Source organism: Taudactylus pleione, unplaced genomic scaffold (assembly GCF_031769625.1).
Source record: "Taudactylus pleione unplaced genomic scaffold, aTauple2 ptg000114l, whole genome shotgun sequence".
Classification (NCBI taxonomy): domain Eukaryota; kingdom Metazoa; phylum Chordata; class Amphibia; order Anura; family Myobatrachidae; genus Taudactylus; species Taudactylus pleione.
In genome coordinates, this window is record NW_028284516.1 from 6,598,078 (window position 1) to 6,625,198 (window position 27,121).

Genomic DNA, 27,121 nt, shown 5'->3' on the forward strand with positions numbered 1-27,121 from the left:
TCAGGATGCCGGCGTCGAGATTCTGACCGCCGGGATCCCGAACGCCGGCATCCCGTGCCCAACCCGGTTTATCTCGTTCTTGGTGCAAGTCTTGTATAATTGGGTTACTTACTTCACAATACTACAATCTTGTTCTATATCCTATTCTTAATTTATACATTAGGCAATTGCACTGTACCACTAATCTTACTCATTATACAAGATCTATTTGTCGGTATTTGCTTCTGGACAGTGTTGTTTCTCGTATACTGTGTGCAAGATGTAATCCTCAATATTTGCTATCCGGAATGCCACATTGTTTTGTATTACTAACACCATGTGTCATTCCGGAGTGCAATATACAGCACATCGCAGCTAACTAAATTGACCCTTAAGAAATATTGATAACCATATATTGTTGTCCTTTCTCTCTTATGGGGCAGTCTTATAGGGGGAGGGGGGCAGATTGAGGAGACCATCAGAGACTCCTCAGACAAATGTGGCATTGGAGAAGGGGATGGGAGTTGTACCCAAAGTACATGTTATGCGACCTGTGGTTTCCCTGCTCCAGCTGTTGGGGACCTAGCACGTGGACAACATAATTATTAACATGCAGAAAAACAATACTCACCACAAATATATGATAGGAATTTTGGTCTCTTTTCAGCTGGCAGGTAAACACCTAGGAAATAGGCAGGAATTCCAGAAAGTGCTATTCCGATGCCAATGAGTGAATTGATGGCATCACTGTACAGCGGAACGATAACAAGGAATAAGCTGCAGAGGCAATACACCACAGGGAAGAACAGGTTCACCTGCAATCACACAATAATGAAAATACATTGTAAGCAATCTGAAACCGGCCAAGCAGACAAATACATGAGAGTGCACCACAAAAGAAGAATACAGATATTTAAATATATATATATATATATATATATGTGCATACTGTATTTAATGCGAACTCTACAACCAATTTCCATATTACACTATACGTACTCTGAGAAAGGGCTGTTACAATTTGCATATGCCGCTTGTTGCATTGGGCTCATCATTGTACTTGTCAGTGCGATGCAGATAGCATTTTCTGGATTTCCCAGGTCGACGCTTCCAACTGATGGGCCAGGGCCCTTTGGCCATCACCTCTAACCTACCTTATTTACTTATATAGCGCACACATATTCCACAGTGCTTTACAGAGCATATCTGGCCATTCACATCAGTACCTGCCCCAGTGGAGCTTATGATCTATGGCCCTCATTCAGACCCACTCGCGAGCGGCTATCCGCTCGCAAGTGGGTCGAGGGTCCCCACTGCGCATGTGTACGACGGAGGGAGCTCCGTCGTGCGCATGCGCGAGACCCGACGAGCGAAGGACTTTCCTTCGCTCGGAGTGTCTCATCAAAGGGGGCGTGCTGTCGATGGTGACTGACAGCACGCCCCCTTTGGTGGGCGTGCCGGGGGCGTGCCTGCCAGACGGAGGCGTTCCCAAGGGAACGCCTACCGTCTGAAGCCGGCCCCACTGACATCACTAGTGATGTCAGTGGGAGTGATTTTGGCTCTGATAGAGCCAAAATCACTCCTGGCCTTGCGGTTGAAAAACCCAACCGCAGGCTTTTGCTCGCAGTTTCGATGGTCGCGATGGTCAAGACCATCGCGACCATCATCCTGCACGCTCGTATATGCTGTGGGTGGTGACCCACAGCTATACGAGCGTCCAGGAGGACGGTCCATATTAATGGAGGTGGGCCCTGATTCAGAGCGAGCGCTCTGGTCAGAGCGTCCGGCTCTGAATCAGGGCCTATATTCTCTACCACATGCTCACACAGTAGGGTTAATTTTTGTGGGGAGCTAATTAACCTACCAGTATGTATATTTTTCAATTGTGGGAGGAAACCGGAGCACCCGGAAGAAACTCACGCAAGCATGGGGAGAAAGGTGAATAGGGAATTCATTCTTTTATGCGCAACTACAATATGCCAGTTTTCCCCCATTGCATATGGAAAGGTGAGTGCCAGATTTCACTTGTCGGAACTGCCTCCCATGAAATGGGAATGCGTACATTTTTGATGAATTCACTTCTAAATCTTGCCTACTACCACTTTGGAACCACGCGCATCATTAATTACAACTTTACATTAGTGAGGGGACACAGGACTGTTTTTTTTAATTTATATTTTTCTGTTTAAATTTTTTTATTACAAGGGTATTCTGTTGAATCAGGAGTGTGCTACTGCGCAGACTCCAACTTCCTGTCCCTCCAGGGAGGCTTCATGCCATGTTCCAAGATGGCCACCGAGGTCACTACTGAGCATGCACAGGGACCATCTTGTCTTTACTGAGTACTATGTAGAGTGTCATGGTGGGAGACAGTAGTCTCCCACTTGGCTCCTACGAGAGACCCGGTTAATACTTGCATATAAAGCGGTTCCAGCTTCCTGCACCACTACCCACAAGCAGCATATACTCTTTAGCTGGTGAGCTGTATAGAACCCTACTCCGCTCAAGCTCCACTCCATCACCGGTGAGTACTGTTGTACCTACTATCTGTTAATAAGCCAACACCACTGGTTAAGTAACTGGGTTGTTCATAGTTTATCATCCGCTGGTGTGTGCCTATAAAACTCTGCAATATCAACTCCTGCACATATAAATGTAATAAGGGTGGGTACACACCTGAACAATAGAAATAGTAATATAATAGAATTTTACTAGAGCTGCATGTTCTGCTCAGTATCACAAATTAATTAATTAGCACCACCTGTGGCTCTTTTAACATGTTTCAGCCAGTAATAAATACACCTGTGCACCAACTAGGTTATCTGGAAAACATGCACTGTTCGGGATGCACTGCTATAGACCATCAATTGGGTTAATTATTAATTCTTTATAATAATAATACACTGTCCAGTGCATAAGTAGACCAATATGTACATATATCTCCAGGGCAGTGCTAGGATCTTCTGCTGCTCCCCAAGACTCCCGGACTTGCTCCAATGCTCTTGAATGATGCCCACATCTGAAATAAAAACATTCAGCTCAGGCAGGATGGCCCTACTGCCACATTTAATGGCATATTGTGATCACTGATCCTCTATATGCTGGAATTATGACACACAATATACTTTGTATGACGCATATTAAAGCTGGATAAGTGCTAATTATGCCCTTTGCACGGACTGGCCACACTCACTCTAAAATCAGACATTTGGAAACCCCCCGCTAGAAATCCTGCTTTTGCCACTGGAGGGGGTGGAGCTAAAATGATGCTCACGAACCCGCAAATCGCAGTATTTTTTTGTGACGGTAACGGTGCCTAATCTCATACAAAGCCCCCTAGGTGGCCAGCTGCATCTCTTCTCCTGAAGAGGAGAATTAATGTGTCTACAAGTATGACTTAACGGAAATATGGGACATGATGCCAAAAAGGAGCTGCGCTAATGTGAGAGGCATATTATCACTTTCATTACTCTGTGGCATATGCTCAGGTGACATGTACAGGGCAGTAGAGAAATCTTTATTGCTCTTGCCCCAGCGCAAGGTACTGCCATCTCCTCTAATAAAACACCACCTGCCTTTACTGTCACATCATACTTATTTCCAATATAGGTTGATGGAAATCTACAAATTCATATATAATCACATAGCCACATGCAGAATGATTACTTTTCCTGTAAACATGAGATTGACAAGTGTTTACAGCCACAGTACAATTTCATTTCAAGGTGAAATTAAATTCTAGGCGATATATGCAAACTGCCGGCAGAATGCTGTTGGAACAGTGAGAACCCCAGAGCAGTGTTAATTTTCACACACTGGGCCTCATTCAGCAGATTCCCGATTATCAGTAATCTGCACGTGTGCGCAGGGCCCATTCTGCGAGTGTGCAGAACGGGTCCTGCTAAGACGCACGCAAGCCCTTGAATGCCTCTGCTTGATTGACTGGCAGAGACATTAAAGGGGAGGTGCAGGGGCAGGGTAGCCCGGCTTTCCTGGAAATGGGGCGTGTCCTCCCCGTTTTTCGGGAGTGGCCAGTCCAGGGACTGAGTGGACATACGTAGTCTGCTGGGCTCACAAGCTGGCCATCCTGAGTAAGCTGAGGCTTACTCAGCTGGCCGACGCCATCCACCATGGCGACCATCAACCACCAATGGTCGCGATGGTGATCCCAGCCTACGATGGAGGTCGCACTGCTGGGATCGCAAATGTAGCACAGGGTGTCATACACCTCCTGCTGCATTTGCATTATTCAAGACAAAGGGCTCTATTTACTACAAGAGTGAGCGTTACCTTTTTGTTGATTACATGGTTTATATTGTTATGTTTATGCACTCTGGGCGATCTACGCCTGCTATGCCTGTTGTTGTGTGTGGGCATTGCAGATTTGGCTGATTTCTGGCCGTCCTTTCTTTGCCACCATACATCCTTAAATAAATAATAAATAATTATGCTCCAATAAATCGCCATCAAGTTATCTGCCAAATCCACTTCTCAGTGTCTTTATTTATTTTAGTAAGGTAAGTGGTTTGCACACATGACACAGCTCATCCGATAGAAGGTTTAGCACTATATCTCCGTTGGCGCTGGCGGCTTTGCGGGCAATAGTTAGGTCAGCTTCGTGGCAGCCCTTGGGGTCGCTGTTTACATAGGTGATCCAGTGCTGGGTGGCATTCAGGTAAATTAGAGGCTGGAGGTAAAAGCACTTACAGTGCAGTACGCTCCTCCAAATTAAGTCTGTTGTTGGTACAGTATGGCACACAGAGAGATGAGGAGTAGGCTTTAAATGTTCTTTGTAAAAATATAATCGAAAATCTGTATAAGGTCCTCTCACCGGTTTCGGATCCAGATGGAAGCTTTATCAAAGAGTGGTAATATTGGAGGCACGTAATTTACCTGAATGCCACCCAGCACGGGATAATCTATGTAAACAGCGACCGCAAGGGCTGTCACGAAGCTGACCTAACTACTGCCCGCAAAGCCGCCAGCACCAACGGAGATATAGTGCTTTTTCTACACACAGCTATATCGCAGCTTGGCTGCGAGACGCTATAAACCTTCGGAGCCCGGCATATAGAGAAGCTGTTATATTTAACCCGCTTGTGACAGGACTGGGTGAGACTCTAAAATGTGGAGAGAATATTTGTAACTTTGTCCTATTAAGGGTTTGGACGTTGAACCTTAATTGTCATATACATTTATCCAAGCATATTTTATATGTATTTGTAGATTCTAGTAATTGCTGCTATATTAATGTTATTGTATCGTTTTTATATTACATTATAAATAATATTGTTACATAATTTGGCATTTTGATCCATTTTTTTCTGCCATATCCAATATATTTGGGTAAATTCATATTTTATAAACTAGCGCTGGACTCTCTTTTCGTCTTCGATTTATATTGACTAGCAATAGTCTTATTGAGCTTCCACAGGCTCATTTGTCTTGCAGCTATACACACATATATATATATATATTTATTATTATCCTTTATTTATATGGCGCCACAAGTGTTCCGCAGCGCCTTACAAAGTACATAAACAAATAATTTGACAACTGACTTACAGTACAATACAGGACAAGGACATGGATAATATACATTGCTACATTAGTGACCATAACACCTAGATATGCAACAGAGGGTAAGCAGCCAAGTGTTAGGTGCCCTGGTGGGGGGTAAGAAGTAGGTAAAAGTAAAGTAAGGAGAAGCACAAGAGGATAGAGGCCCTGCTTGTAAGAGCTTACATTCTAAAGGGGAGGGGCAGACAAACAGGTGTGACACAGATGGGGTAAACATATATTTATTATATTTTATTAGCGCCTCCCTTATCTATTTTGTTTTTATAGCATTTGCATTATTGCAAGGATTGCAATTGCAAAGTTGCCTGCGTTCAGTTTTGCAATTGCGATCCTTGCTGAATCAGGCCCACAGTCCATACAGGTGCGTAAGGAAATGAGTGAAGCTGGGCTACTGTAATCTCCAGGGCAGCTGCACATCACAGCGGCACAGCACTGACAGTTCACTTCCCCCGTATATTCGTATATTCTCATTATCAGTGAAATATAAACTGTACCTTCACAGGACGTGACCTGTCAGGTTGGGTGATTCGCAGGACTATTAATCCAGCCACAGACAGTCCGACAAACAACCAATAACTGAAGCTGTAGTAGTTTATCAGCTGAAATATATCTTCCACGAGTAGATAGATTATGGCCATCAATCCCTAAAAAGGAGCAGTACAACATAATCATTTCACTATTACAGCAAATAATGGTTTCTGTCCATTATAGAAATACCATGTGCAACTATGGCCCTGATGCATGAGACGTACACACACCTGATGGTTTGCGTACATCTCTGATGGCGGGGGCACTGCGCATACACATGACACGTTCTGCACACATGTAGAATTGGTCCTGCAAGCTCACACCCAGTGCCCCCAAGTCACAGCATGATTTACATGTTGCGGCCTTTTGTGGATAGGGACAGGGCGGCGCTGCCTGATTTTCCAGAAAATGGGGGTGTGTTGGCCGCGGTTCTGGGAGTGCTGAGGCCGCTGTCTGCACCTTCTGATGCAGATTTACCCATACATCCCTACTTTCAGCTTCCTCCTTCCGGGAGGGAGCTGTCAGGCTTCCAGGGTGAGGGGGGGCGTGTTGCGTCTGAAAGGGGGCGTAACATGGGGAGATGATGCTACATTAGGGGCGGATCATGCGCGTGACCACACGATTGCATTATAATTGTTTTGCACCCTCTTCACAATGCCAAAACTAACGGCATTGTGAAGCAGGGGGTGGGGCCACAATGATGCGATTCAGTGGTAATCGCGTTACCGCCCCCCCCTGCTGCAGTGCTTCCTAAAGTTACCACCGGAGAGAGGGCGGCGTCCGCTGGGAGGCTAGCCTACCTTTCTGGCGGGACGGGTGCGGCACTCGATTTTCGGGACGCTCCCGGCCGATTCGGTAGGGTAGGCAAGTCTGGATTTACCAGCCTCGCAAACAGGCAGGAGGTGGCCATTCTGAGTAAGCATAGGCTTACTCAGATGGCTGATGCTGCAAACTTGCGACCAATGGTCGTGATGTTGATCCAATGCTGCATTTTTGGACGCAGGCATCGGATCTAAGATATCGGCAGGAGGTGTCTTTTTCCTCAGATGCCTCCTGCAGACATTAGTAAATTGTTCACAGGAGCTGCATCCAAAAACAGCAGCTGCTGTGCAAAATCTTACAACTCTGAATCAAGCCCTATAATAACTATTGATTGGCATTTGCATGCTTGTTCAGGGTGTCACTACAAAGTGCACCAATGCCTGCATGAGCAGTCTGCAAGTCCTGTGTGTCTTAGTACCAGTAGGTGGCAGCAGCTAGCTAGTTTTGGAATCTTATTTACTCCAAGAACTGTTCTGGAAAACGCTAGTTCTCTGAGGGCCTTATTCACTACACATCGCAATATAGCGTACACACACAGTTAAGTACGATAGTATGCTAGTCCATAGCGATCCCAATGCCGTCGCACCACTAGATAAGGACTCCCACTTCACCTACACGCACATCCGTAATGGTTAGACTGCAAAAACATTGGTACAATCGAGTACCATCGGACCCATACGCACAGTTAAGGCAGGTCAGCCCTCACTCGGGAATTGCTTACTTCAGCGTACGCTATGAGGCCTCAGGCTGCGTAAGGTATCGCAGTGGCTAATTTGTGCACACCCCTGCAACGGCGTTGAAACGCACTGGCACAGCTAAGTTCGGCCGACCATCCCTCCATCACCACCCACAAATGGCACTTCCTGTTAATCACTCTGCGATGGGTCTGCGTAGCCGCTGCGATCACAGTCCCAATCGCAGTGGCCGGTTTGCGCATGCGCACTGCATTGCAGTACGCAACAATTATCCGACTGCGAGTGTATTAGCAACTGCGATCCTTGTTGAATCAGGCCCTGTGTCTGTTTGAGTTTTCTTAAGGGGCTGTTTGTGCTTGAGCCCTATAATCAGCAGCAGGGATTTAAATAGTAAACTAATTGATTGCTGGAGACCAGTGTAATACAGCGTTTGAATTTTTATGTGTGGTTAATAATTTAGTCTTCTTATTACTTTGTCATGATGCAAATATGTTCTGATCTGCTCAGTCCTGGTTTCGTGCATTCTATTTGACTGATTTCTTTATAGCAATCATTACACACTTTTAGGGAATCTAGGAAAATAAGAACTAGGGGGTCTATTCATCATTACATAATTATCACTCGCTGCAAGTTTAAAAAACTGTTTGGAGGCATTCATCATGCTTCACTAACAAAAGTATCACTCAGTGACCTGAGCAGGCCCAGAGTCTACTGCTGCGGTCAGTTCACTTCCGGCCGCCGGGTAGAGAGTAGGGGGCCTTGAACCGAGACTGCACATGGGCCCCCTCCTCTCTTAATACGCCCCTGGTCAGAGGTGTGCCAAACGAGACTATTTGGCATATTTGACAAGCCCCCATAGAGTGATCAAAACAGGGACGTGCCGTGAGGTCATGCACCCTTCCCACAAGGTCACGCTGAGACCGGAAATTCAAGCTTCAGAATTTTGGGAGGTTTGGGAAAGCTGTAGCTACAGGAGAGGATGGAAAATTGTTTGGAGTAGCCAGGAAGCTTTCTCTGCAACCCTTAGCATATATTTATATACTGTACGTGATATACAGTATGTGATATATGTATATCATTTCAGCCTATAGATATCACCCACTTCCTGTCTGTAGTCAATCCATTGTATTTGCATTAATATGCTATTTAGCCATAATCCAGTGGTTCTCTGATTACCTTACATGGCCTTGGCTAACTCTGACAATGCTCTTGGTTCTTTGACTATCTTTTTTTGCAATGGACTTAACTCTGGCTCCAGACATTCCCAGCTACCTCTGTGATATTACTCACTGACCTCTACTGCTCCTTACCATAGGAATACTTCCCTACTTCAATCCTTCAGGATTAAGCTTCCCTTATATCCAGGAAGGATATTATATTTTAAATGACAATGGGCCATTCCTTCTGCTGTGTGTTGTAGTTGGGATAGAGCAGAGAACACAAATACCAGCCACATTCTCAGTCAATTGTAGGAATAAAGTGAATCATTTGCTGAATATTCTGAAATGTAAGATTGCTGTATAAAAAGAAACCTATTATTCTACATCAATACTGTCCTTCCGGGCAGGTTATTTGTAGGAATGAATATTTGTTGGGAGAATCCTTTTCAAAAATTAAAATGTTTAAAGACGAAAGAAAAAGATTTGAACTAGCGGTTGGGCGATTGGCATAACCATAGCATTTTGTATTATTTGCATATACCCAAACTCTGCTCCTTGCGGATGATATGACCATGTCTTGTTCTAGTTCTACTTACATTGAAGAGAAGAGCGGGCACAGGGGTGAAATTCTGCTTGTGAATCAGACTCAGGCTTGCAGGTAGATGGCCTTCCCTTGATCCAACATAAAATAGTCTAGGAGTATTAAAAGAGTGTTCTTAGTTAAGAAGGAAAGCATTGACATTAACCCCATGTGTCCTCTACTTCCGTGGATTTTATAGGTCTTAATGGGGGGACATACCTCCCAACTTTCCAACTCCACAAATCAACATGGGACAATAGGGACGTAGCACATAATAAAGTGGTATAGTCACATGCCTGGGGCATGCCTAGCACTTTTGAATTGCTATCCTACGCACAATCCCTCATTCTCTAAAATCCCACATGCCTTGCTAAACGCACCAGTAGCAGCTGCGCATAGCACTTGTTCATCAGGGTACTGCTGAAAATGGGTCATACCTTCTACAATTCAGACAGTCTGGAAAAAGGTGTCTACTGCAGTGGTAGCAGGACATACCTCTCAAATTGGCACTGCGTCTTCCAAATTGGAACAGATGGGAGGTGTATTACATTTCAGATACGTGTAAACAGCTGCAACAATGTGCTCCAATTAGATATATATGCAGCCCCCCTGCTCTCCTGGCAGTGATGTCCAGATATCTCAGGAGCTACACACACTGTGACCCTTCCAAGATAGAGATTTGCTGCATGGGCTATGCCAAGATGGCTACTACAGGGCTGCTAGAGTGAGCCGAGCATGATTAATGTGAAGGGGTCGGCGCCAATGGTTGGCGGGAAACAGAAGAGCTGAGCCTTTAAAAGGGTCTGGTTTGATGCCAAATGTGGTTCCCATAAGAGAGGAGAGGAAGCAGGGCCAGGAGGCCGACTGGGAGACTACAGTCTGTCCTGCCTGGATGCGTGACTGCCAGAACATGACCGTTGAGGAGTTCATAGACAGGACGGTCAATCCCTGCCATGACTGGAGAGGCACAAGGTGTATAGACTGTGTGGAGAACAGTGTGTGGCTGACCGATTGGGAGAGCCAGGCCAGTATCTACAGTGTTGGGAGTTTTTTTAATAAAGTCCCTAATCTGTGAGAGTCTTTGGTTCTGGATGATTGTCATTGAGGATTCTTCTAACAAGAAAGGGGTGACTATAAATTGTACTCTACACACAATACAGATAAGTGATATATCTGCCCGCAGTGATCTACAGTTCAGTTCCCACATCAGAAATACTACGCTTATCATTAGAGATGTGCGGTTCGGTTCTCCAGAAATCCGAATCCACCAGAAGTTTGTGAATCCGGACAGATGCGAATCGCGGTTCTAATCTCTTGAGGAGATCCGGATAAATCCGCGGTTCTGATCTTCCAGCGGTTCGGAAATTCGGATTTTAAATCCAAATTTCGGGCTTTGTATTGCAAAAATTACATGATTTTAGCTGTTTTTAAAAACTTTTTATAATTTTTTTTTCAAATCCAGATCCAAAACCACATCTCTACTTATCACACTTGTTATACTCTATGGGCCTGATTCAGAGATGGACGCTAATGCGATTGTCACGCAGATCAAGCGATTGTTTTCACGCAGATAAGCTGCACTGCGCGTGCGCTGCGTTCACATTGCGATTACAGGCACACTTAGAAAAACATTGTATAGTGATTGACAAGTTGTCAGCATTTGGGGGTGGCGACAGGGGTGTGGCAAAAAAACGCAGGCGTGCAGGGCCGTTACATGGGCGTGCATAAATTAGCTACTGGATTACGCAGCATGAGAGCCCTCTGCGTGAGAGGAGAGCTCCTGAGTCTGCGGCTGGTCAGACAAGGGCAAGATGGCTGCCGATGTCTGTTGATGGTACCGATATTTATGCCCTAAAAGGGTTATGCTTCGTTGATAAATGGGTACCCTAGAAACATAGGTCAATTTTACTCTAGTACAGTATTTTACCCTTTAAAAAATAATTATATGTGTGTGTAGGTGCACTTCCAATACTCGCAGTATTCAATAAAAAAATAAATAATGCATGTGTGGTTTTCAGCACTGAAAACCTTGCGCTGCGAGAAAGAAAAAGTAAAATACTTACCGGTCTGGTGGTCTCCGGTGATCTCCACGGCTTCCGGTCATTTCCCCTCCATCTTTGCACTAGATAGGGGGCTGCTGAGAGTCGAGGGGGCTGCTAGGTGGCCAGGATGCTGCTGGGAAGGGAGGCATACTTGTCGACATTCTGGCAGCCCCCTCCGGCAGGGGGCAGCCAGGTCAGACAAGCAGGGGGGCGTGGCACGGTAGAGGGGGGCGCGGCCGGGGATACTACCCGGCAGTGGAAGTAGAGCGGGGCACATCATTTTGGCCCCCCCCCTCTATATAATGCCGAGATTTTCTGCATTGTGAAGCAAGGGGCGGGGTCATGATGAAGCGATTCAGTGCAAATTTCATCATCTCCCTTCCCCCCCTTCACATTGCAGGGGTTTGTCTGGCATTCGCGGGGGGTTCAGTGGCCGGCCAGGAGGATTACATACCTTTCCTGGGAGCCGTGAGCGGCACACGATTTTCGGGAGGCTCCCAGCCAAATTGAGAGAGTGCAGCCGTGGCCAAAAGTTTTGAGAAGTATTGCTTCAGTGTTTTTAGACCTTTAGACCTTTTTGTCAGATGTTACTATGGTTTACTGAAGTATAATTACAAGCATTTCATAAGTGCCAAAGGCTTTCATTGACAATTACATTAAGTTTATCCAAAGAGTTAATATTTGCAGTGCTGACCCTTCTTTTTCAAGACTTCTACAATTCGCCCTGGCATGCTGTCATTCAAATTCTGGGCCACATACTGACTGATGGCTGCCCGTTCTTGCCTAATTAATGCTTGGTGTTTGTCAGAATTTGGGTTTTTTTGTTTGTCCACCCGTCTCCTGAGGACTGAACCACAAGTTCTCACTGGGATTAAGGTCTGGGGAGTTTCCTGACCATGGACTCAAAATTTTGATGTGTTGTTCCCAGAACCACTTAGTTATCATTTTGTGTTATGGCAAGGTGCTCCATCATGCAGGAAAATGCATTGTTCATCACCAAACTGTTCTTGGATGGTTTGGAGAAGTTGCTCTTGGAGGATGTTTTGGTACCATTCTATATACATGGCTGTGTTCTTAGACAAAATTGTGAGTGATCCCACTCCCTGGCTGAGAAGCAACCCCACACATGAATGGTCTCAGGATGCTTTACTATTGGCAAACTTTGTGAAAACCAATTCTTTTGGCCACGGCTGTAGGTAAGTATGGCAGGGGAGGTGCTGCTGGGAGAAGTAGTTCTCCTTGCTGCTACCTCTGGTGGGGCTCACACACACACGGAGGTCATTCACACACTTACGCACTCAGACACACTCACACACACTGACCACACACGCTGCTGCAGAAGACCGGGTCCTGACACTCCAAAGGAAGAAGACAGCTCTTTGGACGGTGTTATTACTGACTAATTAAGCTAATTTGAACCTTCCAATTGCTTAATTAGTAATTAGGGGAGTGCCTCAGGGGTCCAAGAGCAATTGGATTTTAGGAAAAATTTGTCTCTGTTGGTGCGCAAAAAAAAAACCTCCCGCCGCTCAATAAATGAAAAACCCCGCACATAATTGAATAGCAAAAATACCACACCTGCAGGATACACCCTGCATGTGCGGGACTTTTGCTATTCTCACACCAAATTGAATACCCCCCTATAAGTGCTCCCTTCCACCAAGCTAATCCCACGAACTCCAGCATTTCACGCCAGGTGATGCGGCTCAGTAACGTAACCCCAGTGCTCCCATCACCATAACAGCACAGTTTTGTTCACAAAAAAAGTGCAAAGTAACATTGAAGGCCAAAAGTCTCATTGAACCCTTTAGGGGGTCATAGAATCAATAAAGGTTTAATTGAGATCTTTAGCCTTTAATGTTTTTTATAATGGATTTGTCTTCTGATTTCAGGCTCTATTTATTAACATTATTTTGACTAAAATAAAGTAAAAAGGGTGTTTTCACAAGTTTTTCACATCATTTTAGTATCACCTATAGTTATTACAGGGCAATTGGAGTAGAAGTCGTAAAATTCTACTCCAACCCCTAAGTATCACTTATTTTTAGTAACCAGATCGCATTTTCCATAATTGTAATGGGGAATGTGATCTGGCCAAAGATACTAAAAATAAATTGTGAAAAAATCCCGGGGAAAGCCCTGTGATAATAATGCCACCTGGAGGTGGCGTTATCCAGGGTCTCCCTCGGTTACCGCCCTCCAACTCTGCTATAACGGAGAGAGCAGAGCCCGGAGCCGGTCCCAGTGATCAGCTGTGTGGTCTAAACAGACCGCAAGCTGATCTCTGCTAAAAAAAAAAGAAAAAAAAAATAGTAAAAATTTTTTTTTACTTACCTGACTCCAGGGACCGGTGATGTCTCCCCTCTGGTCAGCTGGTCTCCCATAGTGCACTGCGGCCCGGTCATCAGGTGATTGGGTCCCAGTGCAGTATGGGAGATCACCTGATCGGAGGCATGGAGGACATCACCGGAGGCCCGGATCATGCAGGTAAGTGTAATTAAGGGAGAGAGGGGGCCAGGGGGCAAGGCTTCGAGCTGGGGGGAGGGCTAGCAGCGGCGGACAGTCGGCACATGCGTGGGCACTTTGTCACAGTGTTTTTTTTGCGAAAACACTGTGACTAGTGTGCGGAGGGGATTTGCAGGGACAGAGCTTTTTCGCAAGCTCTCTCCCTGCAAGGGATTTGTAGTAAATCTCTGTGATATTTCCTGAATTCGTAATGCGAATTCAGTCGATAATATCACACTACAATCTGCATTCAATATGCGAATTGTAGTAAATAGAGTCCTAGGTATTACTTTGTTCTGCCTGCTTATTATTAGAGATTTTGATCTATCTACTATATATGATGTGTGCATTTTCAGATATCACCACTAGATGCTGCATTTACATCTCTATTCATATTACTGTTAGTACTTACACTTTTTGATTCGTTACAACTGGTGGTCTAATATACCTTACACACTGTTTATGTTTATTGCATTTATTTGCACTATGCACTGTATTTGTGAGTAAACTGTACTGTAATGGTGATGGGAGCAGTAGTGTGGAGGGCAGCACTTATAAGGTGAGTTCTATTTTGTATTTATTGTCCTGATGAAAATATGGTAGAACATTAAAATGTCGAAAAGAGGAAATGGCGTCTTGTGTGTTTTTCTTAATCCCTGAGTGCCGCCCACAACAAACTGTATCTATGCATACCTGTAAGGGTTTGTTTTTTTTGCACTAAGGTGGGCAAGGGGTGAAGATGTTGCTATTATAGCGAATGCCAGATATTCACATATAATAATATCATAATAATATATCACCTAGTATAAAATAAAGTCCCTGGTAGGCATTTGTCTGTTTGGGCTAATCTCCAGAACCACTTGATGCAGTTTTCACTATTCTATAGAGCATTTGTCGAGGGAGGTTAACATTAATTTATGACAAAAGGGAGACGAGCAGTGATGATTTTAGTGAAGCAAGTCAATGATAAGAGTCTGCTTTGGCATGACTATAAATAAAGCCCAGCGTATGCGACTGGCGGCTCCTGTCTGAGAGTCAGCCGTGGGGGCCGCGGGCAGTCAACGGTGACCCTGCATATGCATATCTTGGGTCACCTAACATATAGCGTTGGGGTTGGGTAGAGAGGGCATGCCAGCAGCGACCAGTCAGCAGAACACTGAAGTGGGTGATACAGTTCAGAGCAGCAGTGGCGGGGGAGAAGATTTATTTATTTTTCTTCCCCTGGTTTCCTCTGATTGGCCAGTGACTGAGAAGGGGGCTAGGAGCATAGGGAGAAGACAAGGAGACAGGAGTCTTCTCTGCTCTTCTCTGGCACATTACCAGTGGCGTAAGTTCATCCCAGACACCCGGTGGCAAGTTATCATTTGGTGAACGCCCCCCATCCCCAAATATGTGACTGTTTCTATTAGGTCTATTTACTAGGGGTGTGCACCGGCCACTTTTCGTGTTTTGTGTTTTGGTTTTGGATCTGGATCTTTCTTCGTGTTTTGGATCTGGATTGGTTTTGCCAAAACCACCCTTCCGTGTTTTGGGTTCTGGGTTTTGTGTTTTGGATCTGTATTTTTTTGAAAAAAAGCATAAAAACAGCTAAAATCACAGAATTTGTGGGTTTTTCTGCTCCTATGCTATTATTAACCTCAATAACCTTAATTTCCACTCATTTCCAGTCTATTCTGAACACCTCACAATAGTGTTTTTATGTCCAAAAGGTTGCACCGAGGTAGCTGGATGACTATGCTAAGAGATACGAGTGGGCGGCACAAACTCGTGGTCCATCGACGAGTGGCACTGCAGTGGCAGACAGGATGGCAGTTTGAAAAACTAGGCCCCAAACTATACATAATGCAAAGAAAAAAAAGAGGTGCAAGATGGAATTGTCCTTGGGCCCTCCCACCCACCCTTATGTTGTATAAACAGGACATGCACACTTTAACAATCCAAACATTTCAGCGCCAGGGTCTGCCACACGACTGTGGCTGAAATGATTGGTTCGTTTGGGCCCCCACAAAACAAGCTGCCAATTAATCTGTCCCTGCACAAACTGGCTCTATGGAGGCAAGATGTCGTCCTCATCCTCCTCATCCACCGATTCCTCACCCTCTTCAGTGTTGTGTACATCCTCATCCTCACAGAGTATTAATTTGTCCCCGCTGGAATCCACAACCACAGGTCCCTCTGTACGTTCTGGAGGCTGGTCTCCCTGGAAGAGTTGATAATTCATTTTATGAACATCATCTTCTCCACATTTTGTGGAAGCAACCTCCTACGCCTTTCGCTGACAAGGTTCCCGGCTGCACTAAACACTCTTTCGGAGTACACACTGGAGGGGGGGCAACTCAGGTAAAATAGAGCCAGTTTGTACAGGGACCTCCAAATTGCTTCTTTTTCCTGCCAGTACAGGTACGGACTGTCTGACATGCCTACTTGGATGCTGTCACCGATGTAATCCTTTAACAGACAGACGCACGCTTGTCGCTGCTGCTTTGAGGATGCAAGTGCGGCTACAGCCCACACAATTCACAAAGACAGAAAAAAGAAGAAGAATATTTTTATTGTTTGTGTAGCACACTTTGAGGGTGTCACCACCCTTTAACAGACAGACGCACGCTTGTCGCTGCTGCTTTGAGGATGCAAGTGCGGCTACAGCCCACACAATTCACAAAGACAGAAAAAAGAAGAAGAATATTTTTATTGTTTGTGTAGCACACTTTGAGGGTGTCACCACCCTTTAACAGACAGACGCACGCTTGTCGCTGCTGCTTTGAGGATGCAAGTGCGGCTACAGCCCACACAATTCACAAAGACAGAAAAAAAAGAAGAATATTTTTATTGTTTGTGTAGCACACTTTGAGGGTGTCACCACCCTTTAACAGACAGACGCACGCTTGTTGCTGCTGCTTTGAGGATGCAAGTGCGGCTACATCGCACACAAGTCACAAACACATTAAAAAAATAGTTTTTTATTTTTTGGAGCACTTTGAGAGTTACACCACCCTTTAACAGACAGACGCATGCTTGTCGCTGCTGCTTTGAGGATGCAAGTGCGGCTACAGCCCACACAATTCACAAAGACAGAAAAAAAAGAACAATATTTTTATTGTTTGTGTAGCACACTTTGAGGGTGTCACCACCCTTTAACAGACAGACGCACGCTTGTCGCTGCTGCTTTGAGGACAGTATCATATACAGTGACAGTAGACTTGTCAGAAATTGTTGGCACATCCTTCAGTCCGGACCAGATGTCCAAACCAGCCCTTGACTTATGACACAGGCGCACGCTTGGCGCTGCTACTATGTTGATGCACGTGCGGCTACATCGCACACAAGTCACAAACACATTAAAAAAATAGTTTTTTATTTTTTGGAGCACTTTGAGGGTTACACCACCCTTTAACAGACAGACGCACGCTTGTCGCTGCTGCTTTGAGGATGCAAGTGCGGCTACAGCCCACACAATTCACAAAGACAGAAAAAAAAGAAGAATATTTTTATTGTTTGTGTAGCACACTTTGAGGGTGTCACCACCCTTTAACAGACAGACGCACGCTTGTTGCTGCTGCTTTGAGGATGCAAGTGCGGCTACATCGCACACAAGTCACAAACACATTAAAAAAATTGTTTGTTTTTTTTTGGAGCACTTTGAGAGTTACACCACCCTTTAACAGACAGACGCATGCTTGTCGCTGCTGCTTTGAGGATGCAAGTGCGGCTACAGCCCACACAATTCACAACGACAGAAAAAAAAGAACAATATTTTTATTGTTTGTGTAGCACACTTTGAGGGTGTCACCACCCTTTAACAGACAGACGCACGCTTGTCGCTGCTGCTTTGAGGACAGTATCATATGCAGTGACAGTAGACTTGTCAGAAATTGTTGGCACATCCTTCAGTCCGGACCAGATGTCCAAACCAGCCCTTGACTTATGACACAGGCGCACGCTTGGCGCTGCTACTATGTTGATGCACGTGCGGCTACATCGCACACAAGTCACAAACACATTAAAAAAATAGTTTTTTATTTTTTGGAGCACTTTGAGGGTTACACCACCCTTTAACAGACAGACGCACGCTTGTCGCTGCTGCTTTGAGGATGCAAGTGCGGCTACAGCCCACACAATTCACAAAGACAGAAAAAAGAAGAAGAATATTTTTATTGTTTGTGTAGCACACTTTGAGGGTGTCACCACCCTTTAACAGACAGATGCACGCTTGTCGCTGCTGCTTTGAGGATGCAAGTGCGGCTACAGCCCACACAATTCACAAAGACAGAAAAAAGAAGAAGAATATTTTTATTGTTTGTGTAGCACACTTTGAGGGTGTCACCACCCTTTAACAGACAGACGCACGCTTGTCGCTGCTGCTTTGAGGATGCAAGTGCGGCTACAGCCCACACAATTCACAAAGACAGAAAAAAGAAGAAGAATATTTTTATTGTTTGTGTAGCACACTTTGAGGGTGTCACCACCCTTTAACAGACAGACGCACGCTTGTCGCTGCTGCTTTGAGGATGCAAGTGCGGCTACAGCCCACACAATTCACAAAGACAGAAAAAAAAAGAACAATATTTTTATTGTTTGTGTAGCACACTTTGAGGGTGTCACCACCCTTTAACAGACAGACGCATGCTTGTCGCTGCTGCTTTGAGGATGCAAGTGCGGCTACAGCCCACACAATTCACAAAGACAGAAAAAAAAGAACAATATTTTTATTGTTTGTGTAGCACACTTTGAGGGTGTCACCACCCTTTAACAGACAGACGCACGCTTGTCGCTGCTGCTTTAAGGATGCAGGTGCGGCTACAGCCCACATATTTCACAAAGACAGAAAAAAAAAGAACAATATTTTTATTGTTTGTGTAGCACACTTTGAGGGTGTCACCACCCTTTAACAGACAGACGCACGCTTGTCGCTGCTGCTTTGAGGATGCAGGTGGAATCTAGACGGGATTTGGAACCGGGGACACACTACCTCCATCAATTGTCTAAATCCCACTGCACTAATGGCGGATACCGGACGCACGTCTAACACCAACATAGCAGTCAAGGCCTCAGTTATACGTTTTGCTTCAGGATGACTGCTGTCGTACTTCATCCTCATCGCTAGGGACTGTTGGAGGGTCAATTGTTTAGTAAAAGTAGTGATGTTCCTACTTCCTCTCTGGGATGATGAACAACTCCCAGCAGCAGCAACAGCACTAGGAGGAAGTGGTTCTTGATCTTTCCCTATTTTATTTTTATCGGAGAAAGTTTGGTCCTCCATTTATGTTATATTGATATATATGTGCGGCTAAAGCGCACACAAACACAGAAATTTTTTTTTTATTTTTGCTGGAGAGTAGTGCACTTTGTGGGTTACACCACCCTTTAAGAAATGAGCCAGCCGGCTCTTTACTTATGGGACACAGGCGCACGCTTGGCGCTGCTCCTTTGTTGATGCACGTGCAGCCACAGCGCACACAATTCACAAACACAGAAAATAATTTTTTTTTTGGTTTGGACTGGAGTGTACTTTGGGGGTTACAGCACCCTTTAACGGTCAAGCCAGCCGGCCCTTTACTTATGACACAGGCGCACGCTTGGCACTACTTTGTTGATGCACGTGCGGCTACTGCGCACACAATTCACAAACACAGAAAATAATTATTTTTTTGGTTTGGACTGGAGTGTACTTTGGGGGTTACAGCACCCTTTAACGGTAAAGCCAGCCGGCCCTTTACTTATGACACAGGCGCACGCTTGGCACTACTTTGTTGATGCACGTGCGGCTACTGCGCACACAATTCACAAACACAGAAAATAATTTTTTTTTGGTTTGGACTGGAGTGTACTTTGGGGGTTACAGCACCCTTTAACGGTCAAGCCAGCCGGCCCTTTACTTATGACACAGGCGCACGCTTGGCACTACTTTGTTGATGCACGTGCGGCTACTGCGCACACAATTCACAAACACAGAAAATATTATTTTTTTGGTTTGGAGTGTACTTTGGGGGTTACAGCACCCTTTAACGGTCAAGCCAGCCGGCCCTTTTCTTATGACACAGGCGCACGCTTGGCACTACTTTGTTGATGCACGTGCGGCTACTGCGCACACAATTCACAAACACAGAAAATAATTTTTTTTTTGGTTTGGACTGGAGTGTACTTTGGGGGTTACAGCACCCTTTAACGGTCAAGCCAGCCGGCCCTTTACTTATGACACAGGCGCACGCTTGGCACTACTTTGTTGATGCACGTGCGGCTACTGCGCACACAATTCACAAACACAGAAAATAATTTTTTTTTTGTTTGGACTGGAGTGTACTTTGGGGGTTACAGCACCCTTTAACGGTCTAGCCAGCCGGCCCTTTACTTATGACACAGGCGCACGCTTGGCACTACTTTGTTGATGCACGTGCGGCTACTGCGCACACAATTCACAAACACAGAAAATATTATTTTTTTGGTTTGGAGTGTACTTTGGGGGTTACAGCACCCTTTAACGGTCAAGACAGCCGGCCCTTTTCTTATGACACAGGCGCACGCTTGGCACTACTTTGTTGATGCACGTGCGGCTACTGCGCACACAATTCACAAACACAGAAAATAATTTTTTTTTTGGTTTGGACTGGAGTGTACTTTGGGGGTTACAGCACCCTTTAACGGTCAAGCCAGCCGGCCCTTTACTTATGACACAGGCGCACGCTTGGCACTACTTTGTTGATGCACGTGCGGCTACTGCGCACACAATTCACAAACACAGAAAATATATATTTTTTTGGTTTGGAGTGTACTTTGGGGGTTACAGCACCCTTTAACGGTCAAGCCAGCCGGTCCTTTACTTATGACACAGGCGCACGCTTGGCACTACTTTGTTGATGCACGTGTGGCTACTGCGCACACAATTCACAAACACACAAAAAATATAATTTTTTTAGCACTTGGGGGGAGCACCCCTGATGGACAGAGCACCCCCTGGACAACACTACAGCACCCCTTTAGGACTGGGACACTGCACAGGACTTTGGAGTGGACACAGCCCCTATGGAGAACTGACTGCACAACACAGTCCAGCCAGCCCCTATGGACTTTGAAGTAGTGGACACAGCCCCTATTAACAACAGCAGCACAGCACAACACAGCCAGCCCCTATGGACTTTGAAGTAGTGGACAACAGCAGCACAGCGCAGCACAGCACAGCACAACACTACTCTGCACTACACTACACAACACTACACAGCCCAGCCAGCCCTAACTCCCACCCTCCCTCTTCACTGTCCACAGCCGAGTGAGAAAATGGCACCGACGCGGGTACCTTATATAGGATCCAAAACCTGCGAGACTCGGAAGGCGGGATGATGACGTTTTGCCTCGATTTCAGATCCGAGTCAGGCGGGAAAAGTCGAGCCTGACTCGGATCTGCCTCGGATCGGGGGGGCTCGGGGGGGGTTCGGATTTCAGAAATCCGAACCCGCTCACCCCTACTATTTACTAAAGTAAATTTGCAGGATTTCCCCCAAAACACCCTTTTTCAGACGTGTCTCACTGGCATAAGAAGCTGCAGAGGAGCAGCGACACCAATGAGCAGGGACAGACTATATAGATAGATGGAAACTCATGGTCTGACACAGAGCTCTCTACTAGTATATGGTTATGGTGGCTTCTCAGGTGCAGGGAAGAGGTGCCATGTATTGAGCAGCCATGATGGTACATTCCCGGGTACATAGTTACAGCCCTAAGTGGGGTCAATATATTGTGGGCGACGGAGGAGGTGCCCCTTCAGTGCTGGTGCCCGACAGAAGGCGCTTACATTGTCTCCATTAGTTTTGCCCCTGCACATTATGCCGTGCTGAGATGGTGAAGTTTTTTGTAGAAGTGAAATGGAAAGCTGAGCTTTCCGTGCTTCTGTGAATTGGTCTCTCTATACACTGTAAGTGCGAACAGTCACAGTCGAAATGCGCCCCCCGCCACAGTTATCTTCCAAAAAGATAGTACATTTGCGCGTGCTTCCGAAAGGGGGGGGCGTGGCCTCACAACAAGGGGCTTGGCCTAAAAACAAAACACTCTGGCCCCCACAGTAAAAAAATAAAATACAATGGCTTCCACAGTGAAAAAAACAAAAACAAAACACAATAGCCGACCACAGTAAAAAAAAAAAAAAATACACATTAGTTGCCCCCCAGCACCCCACAGAAGACTTGCCTGACCTGTCGACAGCACTGCAGAGTAAAGTTCATGAGGGGTCTATTTAATAAGCTGTGTTAGGAGATAAAGTGAATGGTGATAAGGTACCAGCCAATCAGCTCCTAACTGCCATTTTTCAAACACAACCTGTGACATGGCAGTTAGGAGCTGATTGGCTGGTACCTTATCACAGTTCACTTTATCTCCTAACACAGCTTAGTAAATAGACCCCTTAAATACAGTTGGCAACTCTGCTGCTGCATAATGTGACATCATGATGTCACGATAGAGCCACTTCATAATGTGTAACCCCGCCCACCCACCGAGAATGCGATTGGCAGGGTCAGGGACTCAGATGTTAGTGCGCAGTGCAGATAGCAGTCTGGGAGGATAGTGACATTCAGCAGCCAGCAGGGGTCAAAGTGCCCTTTGCAAATGCACGGCTTGCCTGCCCCTAGAAATGGCTCTATGTATGGGGAAGCGGACCAGGGGCACCACTGGAGAGATCTTACATTTCTCTATGGTGACCCCTTCCATGAATAGGAGAAAGCTGTGAATATTTTCTTGTTGATGTCAGAAAAAAGTGTAATGTCATGTACAAAGAATTCGTATAAGACCTCACTTAAAAAAGACTATCGCCATAAATTCAAACAAAGCCGAGGCAGGTTGCTAGTATATATCTATTATACTTGCCTACTGTCCCGGAACGGCCAGGAGGCTCCCGAAAATCAGGTGGCGCTACCAGCAGCCCAGAAAAGCAGGCAAGTTTCCTGGCCGGCAGTCTACCCACAGACCCCCCCCACCACAGGCATCATGGTCCTGCCCCCTGCTTCACAATACTGGTAATCTCAACATTGTGTAGCCGGGCCATGATGACACAATTGCATGGTCACGCTCCCCCTCCACCCATAATGGCGGGTAATATCCCCGGCCAGGCTCTATGCCACACACTGCTCCCCCACCATGCTGACCAGGCTGCCACCTATAAAATATATATTTATATACAGTATATAATATATATATATATATATATAATATATATATATATATATTTTATATATATATATTTTTTAATTTTTGAGTAATCAGAGAGTTATCTCAGGTCTGGATTTAACAGCAGTTGGTACTGTACATCAGCTAATGTTAGATTAAAGCTACACTGGTCCTCATCAATATAAATATACAGATACAGGTAGCAGGTGGGAGGAGTTTAAATAATAATGTAAAAAAGTTTTATGTCATTGTTACCCATATGAAATTTACAAATGTACCTCAGGCACACATGAGTTATGGGCAGTACAATGCAGGATCCCTAACAAAGCAAAACATACTATAGTGATTAATGAATCCAGTTAAAACTGGTGCATACACAAATAGATTGTAAATAAGCAGATAAACACCGTGGACTGATCGATACTGTTCTTCATCTAACAATTCTCCATTTTGTTGTGGCCAGTTTTACCACAGAGATCAATAATGTCTGTGTTTGCCACAGTTAGTGCACAGTTTACTGTGAGTTAAGCAGAACATGTCCTGGATGTACGTGTACTGTATAATACTTTGCCATGGTAGTTTCTTACCTTGATGCTGCAATTATAGATGAGTTTAATCCACCATAACAAGACATTGCCACTGCTATAGGAATAAGCCATTTGGCATAACCCAGAGCTTCATTTCCAAATGTCTATGAAAAAATAAAGTCAGATTAACAACTAACAAGTAGTATATTAAAATAAATACTAGTGATAGTAATACAGCAATAATCTACTATATAAAAGCGAAAATTTGTCCTTCTGTCTTTCTATACAAATACTCAGTTTACAAGCCAAGATCGTGAAATTTAATTAAAAAACACAATTTTTGCTGGACACTTATTGTGGGGCCTCATGGCATATGGGTAGGGCCTCGGAGCAAGCGTTTTGTGTTCTCATGTTTTGGCATGATGTTAATGTTTATTATCGAAGAGAGCTTTAGAAGGCTTTCCCAGCATTCTCAGCTCTCTGACTATACCAAATTACGTAACAACATTGACTTCTTTTTTCGAACTGTGTCAAAATGATGACTTTGCAAGGACTCTGCTGTACTGTGAGCTGCCAAAATATTACACATGGAATGCTTCTCGAAAAGTTTTTATGCGCAGAAAACAGGGAGTCATTGTAGATGGTCATCCTGGTATCAGAGCAACAGAAGCTCTTGGCCGTGTTTACACTGTACATCCGACAAATTTTGAATGCTTCTATCTCCGAAGTTTGCTTTACACCATTACAGGTCCTACTTCCTTCGAAGACCTTAGGACTGTTGATGGGGAAGTTTATCACACTTTTCGTGAGGCCTGCCTAAGGTGAGTTTGGTTGGAGGATGATGTGTAAACAAACATTCTTAAAATCCCGGGCAACGCCTGGTACTCCAGCTAGTTTCTCATAAATGTGCATATATGAAAGTGGATGTACTCTGTCTATATATGATTATCTTTGATTATTTATACGGAGCCACAAGGTTTACGTAGCATTGTACATAATGCCCCGATGATGGGGTACCCTCAGCAGCTGCAACCTACTATGTTTATGCCACCTATGCATCCGTCCTGGATGGGCATGTATTCTCACTCAGGTCAGAATGTGGCTTCATTCTCAGCAGCTTTCCAGCAACTACAGCAAGCAGCTAGGCCAGTACAGCCAAAAACCAGAAGACGGTCGGCCTCACACGCCATCCAGTCCTCAGACTCTGGTACATCTTCTGACGAGTATTGGGATACACGGGTCCTTCCAACATTGGACAGAGTTGGGACCTTCATGTGCGGGCGTGGCCTTGTAATATGCGAGGCATGCCCCCTGTTATGCACAATCTTGTGGCGATACTGCTGCGGTGAAAGATTGCCCCCCCAACCACCCCCCCTGCCCGCGGAACACTGTGGCTCACGGGTGGGGCAGTGCCTGAAAAGTAGAACTGTCCCACTGAAATCAGAACTGTCATTAATTATGCATAAGGGTTAGAACAACCAACACACTACAAACAATGGGCCTCATACAGAGTTACAAGCAACAGAATTGCAAAATGCGTCCTAATTTAGATGCATTTTAGGGTCGGTCGCATTTGCAAGTCTGTAGCTGCTGCTCCCTCCTTTCCATATACCTGGGTCTGATGTGGCTGTAATAAGAGTGTAGGCATGGGTTCAGGGTGAGTTTTTAAAATGCTAAAAATCGCAGTACACAATGCAAATGAAATACGGTTATTGGGTGGATAGTGCAGATAGTAAGTACCCAAGTGACTTGGAGCATCTGAAAAGTGAAGTGAAGCAGACACAAATATATATACAGTATATATATATATATTTTAAATGACAACACAAATTTATGTGCAGGCATCCCCTTCCTCAACTGCGCATAGAGCATTCTTCATTTGTGTAAAACGAGGGTCCACTGTACTGTAAAGTAAATTTTAAACAACATTTGCATCAGTTTCAGTTCCAGTGCGTTTGCATAACTGGATGTGTTTTTATAATTTGCAACCAATCAGACGTAGTCATTATCGAAAAGTGTGCAACGTACACCAGGGTTATAGCACCAGCTGCCCAGACCCCTCCAGGCAGCTATGTTTGTGTGTTTTTGCCTTGCCATTTTTAGTTGCACTTCGCATTTGCACACCCACACCATGCTCTTACTGTACTGCAAGTTTGCAAAATGCAACTTGCGGCCAAAAAAAGCCACAAATCCCATTTACGTCCTATCTATCTATCTATCTATCTATCTATCTATCTATCTATCTATCTATCTATCTATCTATCTATCTATCTATCATTAAATAACTCACCACAGCAACTGCGTCACTGGTAAGAACAGCTGTCATGTCCAGAACCACATAGTAGGCTACATTAGTCAGCAGATATATTATGGTAACTATTGGCATGGAAATTGCGATGGCAAGAGGCAGGTTTCTGTGGGAAAAAAATGACAAGGAACCTTTGTTAAAAATTAAAAAAAAAGTTATGTTAAGTTAAGACTAAAATGCTGCATACACACTGGCTGATAGATATCCCTCCGACTTTCTGTAGTGCAGGGCAAACGATTTTGGGTAGATATCTATGATAGACATTTCAGTGAAATCATGTCTTTACAGGCAAATCTTGACAAAACCGTCCAAGTTGGCCTGCATGTACGGTCTACCATAGATATCGTTATCGTTCATGAGGGAACGCGCATCGTTGGTCGATCGTTCACTACATTAAATTAAATTAATGATATGAACGAAAATCATCCTGTGTGTATGCAGCATTAGAGCTGCATAGTTTGTTTCTGAAATTGGTGTTTTTGAGTGAAGTTAGGCATCTTTTGGCCAGTTATAATTCTGAATTAATGTTAATGAAGGGAAACACCACATATACAGGCAGACGCATGCTCTCTGTGCTCCTGAGAAACATCCGGTGACAAAGTACCATCCAGTGATAAAGTGCCAACCAATCAACTCCTGTAATTTTTTAAACACAGCCTGTACAGTGCCAGTTAGAAGTTGATTGGTTGGTACATTGGGGTCTATTCACTAAGCCTTGGAGAGAGATAAAACAGAGAAAGACAAGTCCCAGCCAATCAGCTCCTATCTGTCAGTTTACAGGCTGTGTTTGAAAAATGACAGTGAGGAGCTGATTGGCTGGGACTTATCTTTCTGGATTTTGTCTCTCTTCAAGGTGAATTGACCCCATGATCTCTCTACACTTTATATATCTCTCTCCAAGCTTTGATAAATCAACTCCATTGGCTCTGAATGACCACATGCCATCAGTGTCACAGTGTGGCTGTTATGCATACTTACCTACTTTTTTTTTCTACCAGGAAGGAGAAGCAGGTGGGTTGCGATGGGGACGGGGCCTGATGGTTCCCGTCATTAATCTCCACCCCCTTCGTGGTAAACTGCCACGATTGGCGCAAATGTAAATAGGGGGCGGAGCTAAACGACGCAGTTCATGAAGAATCTCATTATTAAGCCCCACCCCGGGGGACATGGGGACCCGCGATCGCCTCGGAAATTCTCCCCATTCTGCCCACTTCACTAGGAAATGTTTACCCTTCCGGGGGT

General features: G+C 44.9%; 1 protein-coding gene across 1 annotated transcript in view; it reads right to left on the bottom strand.

Moving 5' to 3' along the window:
• LOC148524929 (Y+L amino acid transporter 2-like) overlaps nt 1-27,121 on the bottom strand; it is a 71,119-nt gene that overhangs the window by 5,610 nt on the left and 38,388 nt on the right. The window contains exons 5-9 of the mRNA XM_088471393.1: nt 25,862-25,985; nt 23,632-23,735; nt 9,361-9,457; nt 6,054-6,203; nt 611-794 (exon numbers count right to left, since the gene is read on the bottom strand). Of these exons, the coding sequence (XP_088327519.1) occupies nt 611-794; nt 6,054-6,203; nt 9,361-9,457; nt 23,632-23,735; nt 25,862-25,985 (659 nt within the window). The remainder of the gene's footprint in view (nt 1-610; nt 795-6,053; nt 6,204-9,360; nt 9,458-23,631; nt 23,736-25,861; nt 25,986-27,121) is intronic.